This window comes from Giraffa tippelskirchi, chromosome X, assembly GCF_054371585.1.
Source record: "Giraffa tippelskirchi isolate mGirTip1 chromosome X, T2T-mGirTip1v1.2.pri, whole genome shotgun sequence".
Taxonomy (NCBI): domain Eukaryota; kingdom Metazoa; phylum Chordata; class Mammalia; order Artiodactyla; family Giraffidae; genus Giraffa; species Giraffa tippelskirchi.
The window spans coordinates 18,176,380-18,188,753 of record NC_137289.1 but is presented as its reverse complement, the minus strand read 5'-3'; the positions used below and the strand labels follow the sequence as shown (position 1 = coordinate 18,188,753).

General features: G+C 48.8%; 1 protein-coding gene across 4 annotated transcripts; it reads left to right on the top strand.

Moving 5' to 3' along the window:
• The first annotated feature begins 926 nt into the window (after nt 1-926).
• LOC145537012 (small integral membrane protein 10-like protein 2A) lies at nt 927-4,882 on the top strand. Of its 4 annotated transcripts, XM_081567431.1 has the most exons (3): nt 927-1,715; nt 2,539-2,556; nt 3,278-4,882. In XM_081567431.1, the coding sequence occupies exon 1, from the start codon at nt 1,146-1,148 to the stop codon at nt 1,380-1,382; it is 237 nt and encodes a 78-aa protein (XP_081423557.1). In that variant the 5' UTR covers nt 927-1,145; the 3' UTR covers nt 1,383-1,715; nt 2,539-2,556; nt 3,278-4,882. The 4 variants fall into 4 exon arrangements, with proteins under 4 accessions (XP_081423557.1, XP_081423558.1, XP_081423559.1 ...); XM_081567432.1 differs by lacking the exon at nt 2,539-2,556; XM_081567433.1 differs by lacking the exon at nt 2,539-2,556 and having other exon boundaries at nt 927-2,117.
• The last annotated feature ends 7,492 nt before the right edge of the window (nt 4,883-12,374 follow it).

The following is a 12,374-nucleotide window of genomic DNA, read 5'->3' as shown; positions in this document are numbered from 1 at the left end:
TCTCCTAGACTGCTTATATCCTCCCTCCCCTATCCCAGGCAAAGTGGCATATAAGATCTCAAATCTCACTGTCTTTCTGGGTATTTTTTTCTTATGATGCCCATGCTTAAATAATATTAAAAATTAAGAAATGTATATACATTTTCTGTTAATCTGCATGTTATCAATTTTTTTTTCATTGACCTATGAAGTGTATATAGCTAAGAGAGTAGAGGGAAAGTCTCTGCTCCCCAACAGGTAAAAGGTAAGGACAATGGGGCAATTCAAGAATAGAGAAATACACAGCATCAAGCAAATATACCAGAAAGGGAAAAAATGTGCGTGTGGATTTGGTGAAACTCCATAGTGCAGAGTTACCAGGGGAAAAAATTAGGAATTAAAGAAAAGTTGGGGCTTCCCTGGTAGCTCAGAATGTAAAGAGTCTGCCTGCAAAGCAGGAGACCTGGGTTCCATCCCAGGGTCGGGAAGATACCCTGGAGAAGAAAATGGCTACCCACTCCAGTATTCTTGTCCGGAGAATTCCTTGGACAGAGGACCCTGGCGGGCTACATACTCCATGGGGTCGCAAAGAGTCGGACACGACTGAGCGACTAACACACACACACACACACATACACGACGAGTTGATTGCCCCGGTTTTCTGCGGAGACAGAGAGGGAAGGGGATGGTGTAAAAGGGCAGAGCGCTCCGGGTGGGCTTTCCTTGCAAAATAGCGCATTCTGCAAAAGGATCCCTGGAGAGCAGCGTCTTCCAAACCATTCAGGCACTCCGGCTCTCTTCTCGGGAGTCCAGGAGGCGGGGCTTGTCGGAGGGGCGGATCCCGGGGGTGGGGCAGAGTCGCTGGCTGCAGCTCTGTGGTACCCGGCAAGGGGCGGGGCCACGTTAGGGGTGGAACTGCGCTGGCTGTTGCCAAAGTGCTTGCAGGCGAGGGGGCGGAGCTGTCCCTGGGCAGCTCAGGCCTGGCCTTGGATGTGGCAGAGGCGGCAGTGGGAGACCACCCCCCGAGGGGAGACCGAGCGCAGGTCACGGCGGGGAGGGGCGGGGTGGGACGGGACTGCTGTCTGCCAGGAGCTCCAGGCATCGAGTCCACCTGTCCGCCAGCTAGTGGTGCGGTCGGTCCGCGGGGCCCGCGCTGGCCCGGGCCCATGGCGGCGTCGGGGGCTCTGTCTGCGGCGGCGGCAGCAGCGGCCCTGTCGGGCGTGGCAGTGCGGCTGGCGCGCTCAGCCGCGATCCGCAGCTCGTACGGGGCCTTCTGCAAGGGGCTCACGCGCACGTTGATCACCTTCTTCGACCTGGCCTGGCGTCTGCGCATGAACTTCCCCTATTTCTACATCGTGGCCTCGGTGATGCTCAACGTGCGCCTGCAGGTGAGGATCGAGTGAACGCCCACTACCACCTCCGCCCAGCCGCGACGGCAGGGGCATCGGCATGAAGGATCGCGGGGCCGGGAACTGCCGGAACGTGCCAGGGAAGAGGCGGCCCAGGCCTCCGGGCGCTAGACCTCCGCGGAGGACGCAGCCACCGAGCCCCGGCTCCGGCCAGCCACGTCTCGGCCAGTGATGAACTGCACTGAAACTCTCAAAACGGGCCCTTTCCATCGAACTCGAGAAAATTATCTGAATGCAGCCGACCTGTTGCCTCACTTTGGCCGAAGAGGGGAGCAGAAGGAAGAAATTCTTCAATAGGAACATGAATGACTGACCCCGACCGAAAAGGTAGGAGGCCAGAGGCTGGACTTGTGGGCTGGAGGGAGGCGGTTGCCATGACATCTAGATGTCCAGCCCCTGGGCGGCTTGGGGGAGGAAGGGACCCGTGGAAGCCAGCCTGGAAAGCTGCCGAGCCGAGAGCAGGCAAGGCAGGGTGCACGCAGGCCCTCCGGACTCCTTTGTCATATTTCCAAGACGGGGATGAGGGGCGGCTGCCTGAGCATCTCCGAGGATCAGCCCATCACCTCGGCCCGCGGCCCCGGTAGTGTCACCTGAACCCAGGGGAATGGAGAGAAATGGCCCTGGAGAGGCCCGGAGAAAGCCCTAGAAGAGAGTGGATGCTGGCCCCCTTGTCCTCCACCCCTCGAAAGGCAGCCTGGAAGGATGGTTGTGTTCTTGGCCCAAGCCCAGGTCTGTCTCTTTCTCAGCCCTTCACAAACTGCCTCCTGGCGGGCCTCTGGGACTGCTCTCTGCCTGCTCCTGCTGTCTCTGTTGCTTCCCTCCCCCCTCCAAAGCTTTGCATCAGGGGACAGGGAAGAGTGGGAAAGACGTGTTCCTCCCAGCCCTGCCCCGTCTCAGCCAAGCTCCCTCCAGCTCCTACCAGTGCCCTCCTGGTGCCACAGAATGCGCTGCTCCAGTCCTGGACAGCCTCCAGCAGCCCCTGTGTCCCAAAGGATTTGGGAAAGTGGGGGTCTCCTTGAGTGGAGGGCAGCTGTCAGGCTGGGGTGGGAGAGCAGATGGAGAAGAGGCTTGTAGGGTAGGCGACAGTTGGGGAGACTGGGACGTCTCTGGATGAGGAGGCAACTCTCAAGTCCCCGTGTTTTTCTTTCAGGAACTGGTGTTATCGAAGGTGAACCGCCCCTTCTGTAGCCTGTGGAGAGAGTCAAATCCCTGCCTGGGACACCTCTGACCCTAGAGCTGCCTGGGGAGCACCCGAGAGAAGGGCCTGACCCCCTGAGGAGAGGAAGGGCCTTCCAGGCAGAGAGCCCGAGGGGAGGGGTGGCCTGGTGATCCAGTACTGGTATGAGGAAGGAAGGATGGAGCTAGAGACACTCTGGGGGAGCTCTGTTCTCCCCACCTGCTGGGCTCCGGGAAGGGAGACATTTGCCCTTGTCACATTGATCACAAGTTGGGGAGCTGAACGTGCATCTGGGCCTGCACTGCCTACCTGCCCGCGCCCCCACCCCAGTCTCTGGGAGACCTGGCACAGTGGGATGGGAGAGGGGATCACAGGCTCCCAAGAGATCTAGAGAGAGAAAAAGGACCATGACAGGGAAGGTGGGGTCAAGTCACAGGGAAGAACTAGGGGACAGTCTGAGATGGTCACAGGAGAGATGAGTCCCAGAACCCCCTGGGGAGCAAGGTCCTCACACACAGTCAGGCCTCCCCACCCCAACCCAAGCCCCACCCAAGGCTTAAGCAAGGGTTCCTTGGTGTTGAGTGGCACAGCCCTCTCAGTTTGGGTGGGGGGTGTTGGCTGGCTCCTGGGACTGAGTGTAATAGGAGGGAAGGGATACACGTGGGTGGGGTGGAGCTGAGACCCCTGCATGACCCTATGTCTCTGTCCCCAGGCTGCCCCTCCTGCTAGGATCACACAGGAGCATCTGCTCTGGACGGGCCTGCAGTGGTCCTGGCTGTGCTGCTGACTGGTGCACCAGGAGCGGCACTGAGGGGAGCCGGGAGAGGCCCTGGCCCTCACCCCCCATCCCAGATCCACATCTGCTCCCTCACTGAATGCTCGGGGTCCTGGTCCTCAGTTCCTGGGACTCAGAACCACAGCAGCCTGGTTGCCCCTGGGACAGAGGGGCTGAGCCTCACACCATGTGCCCCCCTCAACTAGGCGGGTCCCGGCTGAAGATCTCTGCCTGCCTCACCCCGGGGCCTGAGGCTGCACTGGGGCCACCACGCGCCCCCCACAGATTCCCACAGATGGAAGGGTCCTGATGGCTTCCTCCCTTGTGCCAAGTTGCCTAGAAACCCCTGGTCCTGGCGGGCCCTCCTCCATCCCAACTGTGTCCCTCCAGGACCACTTCCAGGAGCCTGCCAGCCTTCAGACTGCATCCCTGGAGCTCCGGGGACAGCCTCTGAGAGACTGTGACGTGGGGCTGCAGGGGAGGAGAGGAGTGGAGGACCAGGGGCCTCCTTGGGGCTGATGCACAAATGTGTGCTCTTTTCAAGTTCATGTGTCACCCTCTGGATGACTGGATCCCCAGCTGCAGCCTCTTCCTGGGCCATTTTGAGCGGGCCTGCGGAGGGCACTAGGGAGGGTCTTGACTTAATATGCGCGTGCCTGTGTGTGAATGTGTGTGTGAGTGCGCATGTTCAGTGCATGTGTGAGTGTGGGGATGTGTGTGCGAGTTTGCATGCACATGCATGAGGGCTTGAGTGTTTGAGTGTATGGGTGTGTGTGGGTGTGTGAGTGTGGATGAGTGTGTGGGTATGAGTGCAGATGCATGGATGCACGGATGTCTGTGTGTGAATGTGTGGGTGTGTGTGTGCGGGTATGAATACACATGTCAGTGTGCATGTGTGAATGCATGTGTGTGAGTGCACTAGTGTGTGACTGCTTATGCACACATGAGTGGCTGTGCATTGCAGAAGGCGCTGAGCTGTTTAGTGGGTGTGCAGTGCAGGACGGGCATCCTGTCCTCCCTGGGCTCCCAGCTCTGCTGGAGCTGCCTGGGCCCTGAGAGGCCGCTTCCCAAAGTGGAGAAAGTATGTTGGAGATTCGGGGGCCCCGGGCTCAGAGACCCATCATCACCTGCAGAGAATCCCCTCTCCCCATGGGGCTCTGACTGGGGCTGTCTGCCCCCAAAGGTATTGGCCGTGGAAGGGGCGGGGACATGTCCTCAGCACGTGTTCCTGCCACTATTTTTCTTACCGTTTTGATCTTGAGTAGTTTGCTGCTTCTGCTTTCCCACTTCTTCCTCATCTCCTCACTCAGCCTCTCCTGCTCTCTATGCACTTTATTATTTGCAGTCTCTTTTTCAGGCAGTGGAGGTTCTACGCTATCACCAACTTGAATAAGACAGCTTTCCCTTTCCTGTGTGTGATGAACTCTGCACCAGTCAGCGCAGTCTGGTCAGAGAAATGTTCTTATTTCCAGTGTTGTCAAATCTTGTGTCTGTGTAAGTTAATAAAAGAAATGATTTTAGTTCAATTAAAAAACAAACAAACAGAGGCCTCTTGTTTCTAGTGTGGTGCCCCCTTGGAGGAGAGGGGCTGTTGTTGAGCTCACCCCACTCTGGTGGCCAGAAGCTGGGGAACAGGAGCATCCCGAGGGCTATAATTGGGTGGGGTCATGGCAGGAAACCAATGAATGTTATACTTCATATTAATAGAACAAAGGGGTAATACATAATCATTCCAAAAGATTTAAAAAATGGATTCAGTGAAATTCAATATCCATTCATGATTTTAAAATCTTTTAACAACATTGGAATTGTTAGGAAGTCGTTCTCCTGGCAAATAGTCTATACAAATCCTCAGTGTGCATAATATTTAATGGTGAAAGAATGTTCCTAATATTGGGAACAATGCATGGTGTCTACTATTGCCATTTCTATTCATCATTGTACTGGAAGCTTGAGCAAATGGAATAAGCCCCCTACCCTGACAAAATAAATCCATCCTGATTGGAAAGGAAAAAATAAAGCTTTATTTATTCACAGATCATCCTGTATGGAGAAAATATCAAGTAAAGCACAGACACAAAAAAAGCTACTAGACCCATAAACAAATTTAGTAAGGCCAATGGGACACAATATAAACATCAAAATATCAATTATACTCGTACATACTAGCACCAAAAATTCCAAAAATGAAATTAAGAAAGCAACTGGATATACAATAGCCTTCAAAAGAATAAAACATATAAGACATAGCTGAGAAAATTTAAACTTAATAAAGATAGTTCATGGATTGGGAGACTCAATATGGCAACCTTCCCCAAGTTTATCTCTAGATTGAGCCCCATATCTATCAAAATCTCAGCTGAATTTCCTGTAGAAATTGGCAAGCTGATCTTAAAATGTATGCGGAATATACATTTATATTACCTTAAATAGCCAAAACATTTTGAAAAAGGAAAACAGAGTTGAAGGATTTATCATACGTATTTCAGAAGTCATAAAGCCACAGTAATCAAAACAGTATGAATCTTGTACAAAGACAGTCATGTAGATCAGTGGAACAGATTGAGAAAGTATGAACAAATCCTTAAATTTATGATGAACTGGATCTTTTATTATGTCGAAATACACATAATAAATGTTGCCATTTTAACCATTTTAAAGTATAGAATTCAGTAGCATGAAGTACATCCCCAATGTGTAACCATCACCATTATCTAAGTCTAGAACATTTCCATCACAACAGATGAGAACACCATGTGTATCAAGTGTCAGCCTTCATTACCTTCCTACCCCACGCCTTGGCAAATACAAATATACTTTCTGTCTCTACGTATATGCTTTTTATGGGTATTTCATACAAATGGAATCATATGATATGTAACCTTTTATGCCTGGCTTCTTTAACTTAGCATAATATTTTGTAGTTCATTCACATTATTGTACGTATCATTCACATTATCTGTAGTTCATTCACATTATTCTATGTTCCTTTTAATGGCTGAATAATATTCCATTTTATGGATATATGACATTTTATTTATCCATTCATATGTTCATGGACATTTGTGTTGTTTCTACCTTTTCACCATTGTGAATAGGGTTACTATGGACATTCAAGTACAAGTTTTGTTTGAACACCTGATTTCAATTTTGGGGGTCCACAACTAAGAGTAGAATTGCTGGATCACATGTTAATTCTGTTTAACTAATTGAAGAACCCACCAAACTGTTTTACGTAGAGGCTGCACCATTTACAGTCCCACTTAGTAATGTATGATGATTCCACGCTCTCTCCAACAGTTGCTATTTTTCTTTTCTAATTTATGGTTATCCTAGTATGTATGAAGTAGTAATTTTCATTTGCATTTCCCTAAGGCTAATGATGTGAAGTTGGACTTCCTGGTGGCTCAGACAGTAAAGAAGCTGCCTGCAATGCAGGAGACCAGGGTTTGATCCCTGGGTTGGGAAGATCCCCTGGAGAAAGTAATGGTTACCCACTCCAGGATTCTTGCCTGGAGAATTTCATGGACAGAGGAGCCTGGTGGGCTACAGCCCCTGGAATTGCACAGAGTTGGACATGACTGAGCAACTGACACTTTCAACTTTCAATGATGTGGAGCATCTGCTCATTTGTTTGGTAGCCATTTATGTTTTCTTTGCAGAAATATTAGTATTTCGGGATAAATTTGACAAAATTTCTGGAAGACCTGTACACTGAAAATTACAGAAGGAATTAAATAAGACAAACATAAATAAATCGACTGATATATCATGCTTACAGATTTGAACACTCAATATTGCTGGATGTGAGCTCTAGAAAACTGACCTATAGGTTCAATGCATTCCCAATGAAGCAACAGTAGGACTTTTAAAATAAATTGACAAAGTGATTCCACCTTTCCATAGAAATACAAAAGGCTAAGGAGAGCCAAAATTTTTGAAAAAGAACAAAGATGCAGGATTTATACTACTTCATTTCAAAACTTGGTATAGGACAACAATAATCCAATGTGATCTTGGTATAAAGATAGATTTACAGATCAATGGAACAGAACAGAGAGTTCACAATATACTCAAAACTATATGGACTATTGCCTTTTTTTAATTAATTAATTTATTTTAATTGGAGGCTAATTACTTTATGAGGTGGATGAAACTGGAGCCTATTATACAGAGTGAAGTAAGTCAGAAAGACGATTGCCTTTTGACTGAGATGTAAATGCAGTACAACAGAGAAAAATGACATTTTCAGCAAAATACTGGAAACATTGGAAAAGCACACCTTTAAAAACAAAAAACTCACATAACATACAAAAATTAACTAGATATCATGACATACATATGAGACAAAACCAAAATACATGCCACCTGCAAAGTACTGCAGTTCAGTGTCCCACTTTTGGATGTCTGTTCTTATAATAAAAAGATTCTGTCACCCTGGGAATCACAGAATCACTGCTGATGGGGACTGCAGCCATGAAATTAAAAGACGCTTACTCCTTGGAAGGAAGGTTATGGCCAGCCTAGATAGCATATTTAAAAGCAGAGACATTACTTTGCCAACAAAAGTCCGTCTAGTCAAGGCTATGGTTTTTCCAGTGGTCATGTATGGATGTGAGAGTTGGACGGTGAAGAAAGCTGAGCGCTGCAGAATTGATGCTTTTGAACTGTGGTGTTGGAGACTCTTGAGAGTCCCTTGGACTGCAAGGAGATCCAATCAATCCATCCTAAAAGAGATCAATCCTGGGTGTTCATTGGAAGGTCTGATGTTGAAGCTGAAACTCCAATACTTTGGCCACCTCATGCGAAGGGTTGACTCATTGGAAAAGACCCTAATGTTGGGTAGGATTGGGGGCGGGAGAAGAGGGGGATGACAGAGGATGAGATGGTTGGATGGCATCACCGACTCGATGGACATGGGTTTGGGTAGACTCCGGGAGTTGGTGATGGACAGAGAGGCCTGGCGTGCTGCAATTCATGGGGTCGCAAAGAGTCGGACACGACTGAGCGACTGAACTGAACTGAACTGGGAATCACAGTGAAATGGCTAAAGCAGAGGCTCTGCAACCTCACATTGACATCTACTCCCCCTGCTACCTTCCTGTTCCCCAAGACCTCTCTTCTCTTTCTTCTCTTGCCCTTAACAAAACTAGGTGTGCATGGTGACTGTCCCTGTCACTGAGGGCCTTGGCAACACGACACCCCTAGGGCTTTCTGATGTAGTTCAAGGAATCAACCAGCAGAAGGCGCTGCTCCACTAGCATAGAAATCGGAAGCACATAATCAGTTCATAGGTTCTTACTCGCTCAATATTGTACCTCATATAACTCGATAACCTAGTGGATCAGCCAATTCTGTAGTCTATGCTTGATTGCTACTCAAAGTGTGGTCCAGGGACCAGCAGCATCAGCATTACCTGGGAACTTGTGACTCTGAAGCCTCCACCAAAGACCTATTGAATCAGGACTTTCTCTTTCATAATATGCCTAGTGATTCCAGTGCACATTAGGCTTTGAGAAGCACTACTCCCTGGAAGCTTTAGGGCTAAGAGGTTGACGTAAGTGAACTGTGTTTTACAAACAAACTAAGGAAGATTCATAATGATGTACCCAAAGCTACACAACTAGTGGTTGGGAGATCCAAGGTAGCAGCCAGGTTTCCTGACTTTCAGCTTAGGCTTTTCTGCACTATTCTGGTCAGTTGCACCCTGTGGCAGATTCCCCTCTCATCCCAGAGGACAATTTCATGCCTTGTTTCTGGGACAAAGCCCCTGTCACATGTCCTTGCATCTAAATCCATGACTTGTGGGACTTCCCTGGAGGTCTAGTAGTTAAGATTTCACCCTCGGGGGCTCCCCAGGTGGTTCATTGGTTGAGAATCAGCCTGCCAGTGCATGACACGTGGCCTCGATCCCTGGTCCAGGAAGATTCCACTTTCCACGGAGCAACGAAGCTGGGCTCCACAACTATGGAAGCCCTCGCGCCCTAGGTCCTGTACTCTGAAACAAGAGAAGTCATGGCAATGAGAAGTCTGAACACTGCAAAAAAGAGTATCCCTGGCTCACCGCAACCAGAGCAAGGCCTGCCACAGCAACAAAGGCCTAGCACGGCCAAAGTAAATATATAAATAAAAAATTATAAAGAACCTATGAACTGATTATGTGCTGCTGCTATCTATGCTAGTGGACCATCGCCATCTGCTGGTTGATTCCTTGAACTACATCAGAAAGCCCTTGGGGTGTTGTGTTGCTAAAGGCTTCACCACAGACACAGTCACTGCGGCACAGCCAGTTTTGATAAGGTCAAGAGAAGAAAGAGAAGATAGCTCTTGGGGCACAGGAAGGGAGTGGGGGTGGGGGTGGATGTCAATGTGAGGCTATAGAATCTTGTATAACTCGAAAATATATTTGAGCAGCATCTTCTGCAGGTGGATTCCTTGAACTGCATCAGAAAGATCTGGGGGAGACGTGTTCCCAAAGCCTCAACGACAGGGACAGTCACCTGAGAAGAGCCAGTTTTGATAAGGGCAAGAGCAGAAAGAGAAGTGAGGTCTTGGGGCACAGCATAGGAGTGGGAGGAGCGGATGTCAATGTGAGGCTGTAGAGCCTATAACTCGATAACCTAGTGTAGCAGCGCCATCTGCTGGTGGATCTTATGAACTACATCAGAAAGCCCTGGGGATGTGTTGGCAACTCATTTTACATCAATGAACACTGACCATGGGGGCCTCACAGGTGGAAGCAGTCCATCTGCCAGTATCAGTCTTTGTTAGTGATCAGCTTGATTCGGAGCTGATCAGATGAGCTCCATAGTCTCAGGATCTTAAAAGGCAAGGCACTGGCTGAAGCTTGCGAGGGTGTGAGGACTAAAGTTCTGCCTCTGACCTTCCATCCACACCAGCAGTGAGATCCACATCCACAGCACCGCTACACTTCTGTAGTGTATGCTTGCTTGCTACTCAAAGTGTGGTCCAGGGACCAGCAGTATTAGCATCACCTGGGAATTTCTGACTCTGAGGCCTCCTTCACAGGCCTATTGAACCAGGACTTGCACTTTCATAATATGCCTGGTGATTCCAGTGCACATTAAAGTTTGAGAATCACTACTCCCTGGTAGCTTGAGGGCTGAGAGGTTAACAAAAGTAAACTGCATTTTAAATGAATTTTAAAAACTCACAATGATGTACAAAAGCCACAGAACTAGGGGGTGGGAGATTCAAGGTTAGCGGCCAGGTTGCCTGATTTTCAGCTCGGGCATTTCTTCACAATTCTGGTCAGTTGCACCCTGTTCATGCTTCGTTTCTCGGACCAAGCTCCCGTCATATGTCTGCATCCAAATCTATGATCTGGCGGGACTTCCATGGCGGTCCAGTAGTTAAGACTTCACCTTCCAGGTCTTCCCTTGGGGTCCAGTGGTTAAGATTCCACCTGCCAGTGCAGGGGACAGAGGTTCAATTTCTGTTCCAGGAAGACCCCACATGCCACGGGGGAACTAAGCCAGGGCGCCACAACTATTGAAGCCATCACACCCTAGGGCCTGTGCTAGGAAACAAGAGAAGTCACAGCAATGAGAAGCTCATGAAATTGAACCAAGAGAAGCCCTGGATCACTGCAACTAGATAAAAGCCCGCTGAAGCAAGGATGACCCATCACAGTCAAATAAATACATAAATAAAAAATTAAAAGGAATCTATTAACTGATTATGTGCTTCTGATCTCTATGCTAATGGAGAAGAGCCATCTGCTGGTGGACTCCTTGAATTACATCAGAAATCCCTTGGAGTGTTGTGTTGCTAAGGTCTTCAGACACAGAGATAGTCACCCTTGCACAATTTTGATATGGACAAGAGAAGAAAGAGAAGAGAGGTCTTGAGGCACAGGAAGGGAGTGGGAGTAGATATCATTGTGAGACTGTGGAGCCAAGTAGAGCTCAAAGAGCTAGTGAATCAGTGCCTTCTGATGGTGTATTCCTTGAACTACATCTGAAAGCCATGGAGGCTTTGTGTCAACAAGGTTGTCAACAAGGCTTGTTGTCAACAAGGCTGTTGTATCAACAAGGCTTTCAGAGACAGGGAGAGTCAATCCTGCACAGTCACTTTTGATAAGGGCAAGAGAAGAAAGAAAAGACAGGTCTTAGGGCACAGGAAGGGAGTGGGAGAGTAAATGTCAATGTGAGTCTGTAGAGCCACATAGAACTCGGAAAATGTAGTGGAGCAGCACCATCTGCTAGTGGATTCATTGAACTAAATCAGAAAAGCCTTCAGGTATTGTGTTGCCAAGGCCTTCAGTCACAGGGACAGTTCCTCCTGCACACCCAGTTTTCAGAAGAGCAAGAGAAGAAAGAGAAGAGAGGTCTTGGGGTACAGGAAGAAAGTAGGGGGAGTAGATGTCAATGTGAAACTGTAGATCCTTATATAACTGGAAAACCTAGTGGGGCAGTGCCATCTGCATGTGGAATTCTTGAAGGACATCATCAAGCCTTGTGGGTGTTGTGTGTCCATGACCTTCAGGTAAAGGAACAGTCATCCAGCACAGTTTTGATATGGGCAAGATAAGAAAGAGAAGAGGGGTGGTCCCAAGATGGTTGACGAAAAGGATAGGAAGACCACTTTCTCCCCCACAAATTCATCAAAAGATCATTTGAATGTTGAGCAACTTCCACAAAATAACTTCTAAACACTGGCAGAGGACACCAGGCACCCAGAAAAGCAGTCCAATCTCTTCAAAAGGAGGTAAGACAAAATATAAAAGACGAAAACAGACAAAAGATTTTGGGACAGAGACCCGTCCTGGAAAGGGAGTCGTGAAGGAGAAGTTTCCACATAGTAGAAAACTCTTTCACAGGTGTGTCTGTGGGGAGTTTGGGGATCTCAGAGGGCAACATAACGGGGGCGGGGATACCCCACAGAATATGCACCTAACCGCAACTACAAGCAGAGATGGAGAAGTGGCACAGACACTCGCTTCCACCACCAGCAAGTGGGGGCTGGGCTGGGAGGTACGGGCTGCATCATCAGTCCTTAGGGTAAGGACTGG

Excerpts from the sequence above, each read along its gene's own strand:
- LOC145537012 (XM_081567432.1), top strand. The coding sequence starts at position 1,146 with ATGGCGGCGTCGGGGGCTCTGTCTGCGGCGGCGGCAGCAGCGGCCCTG.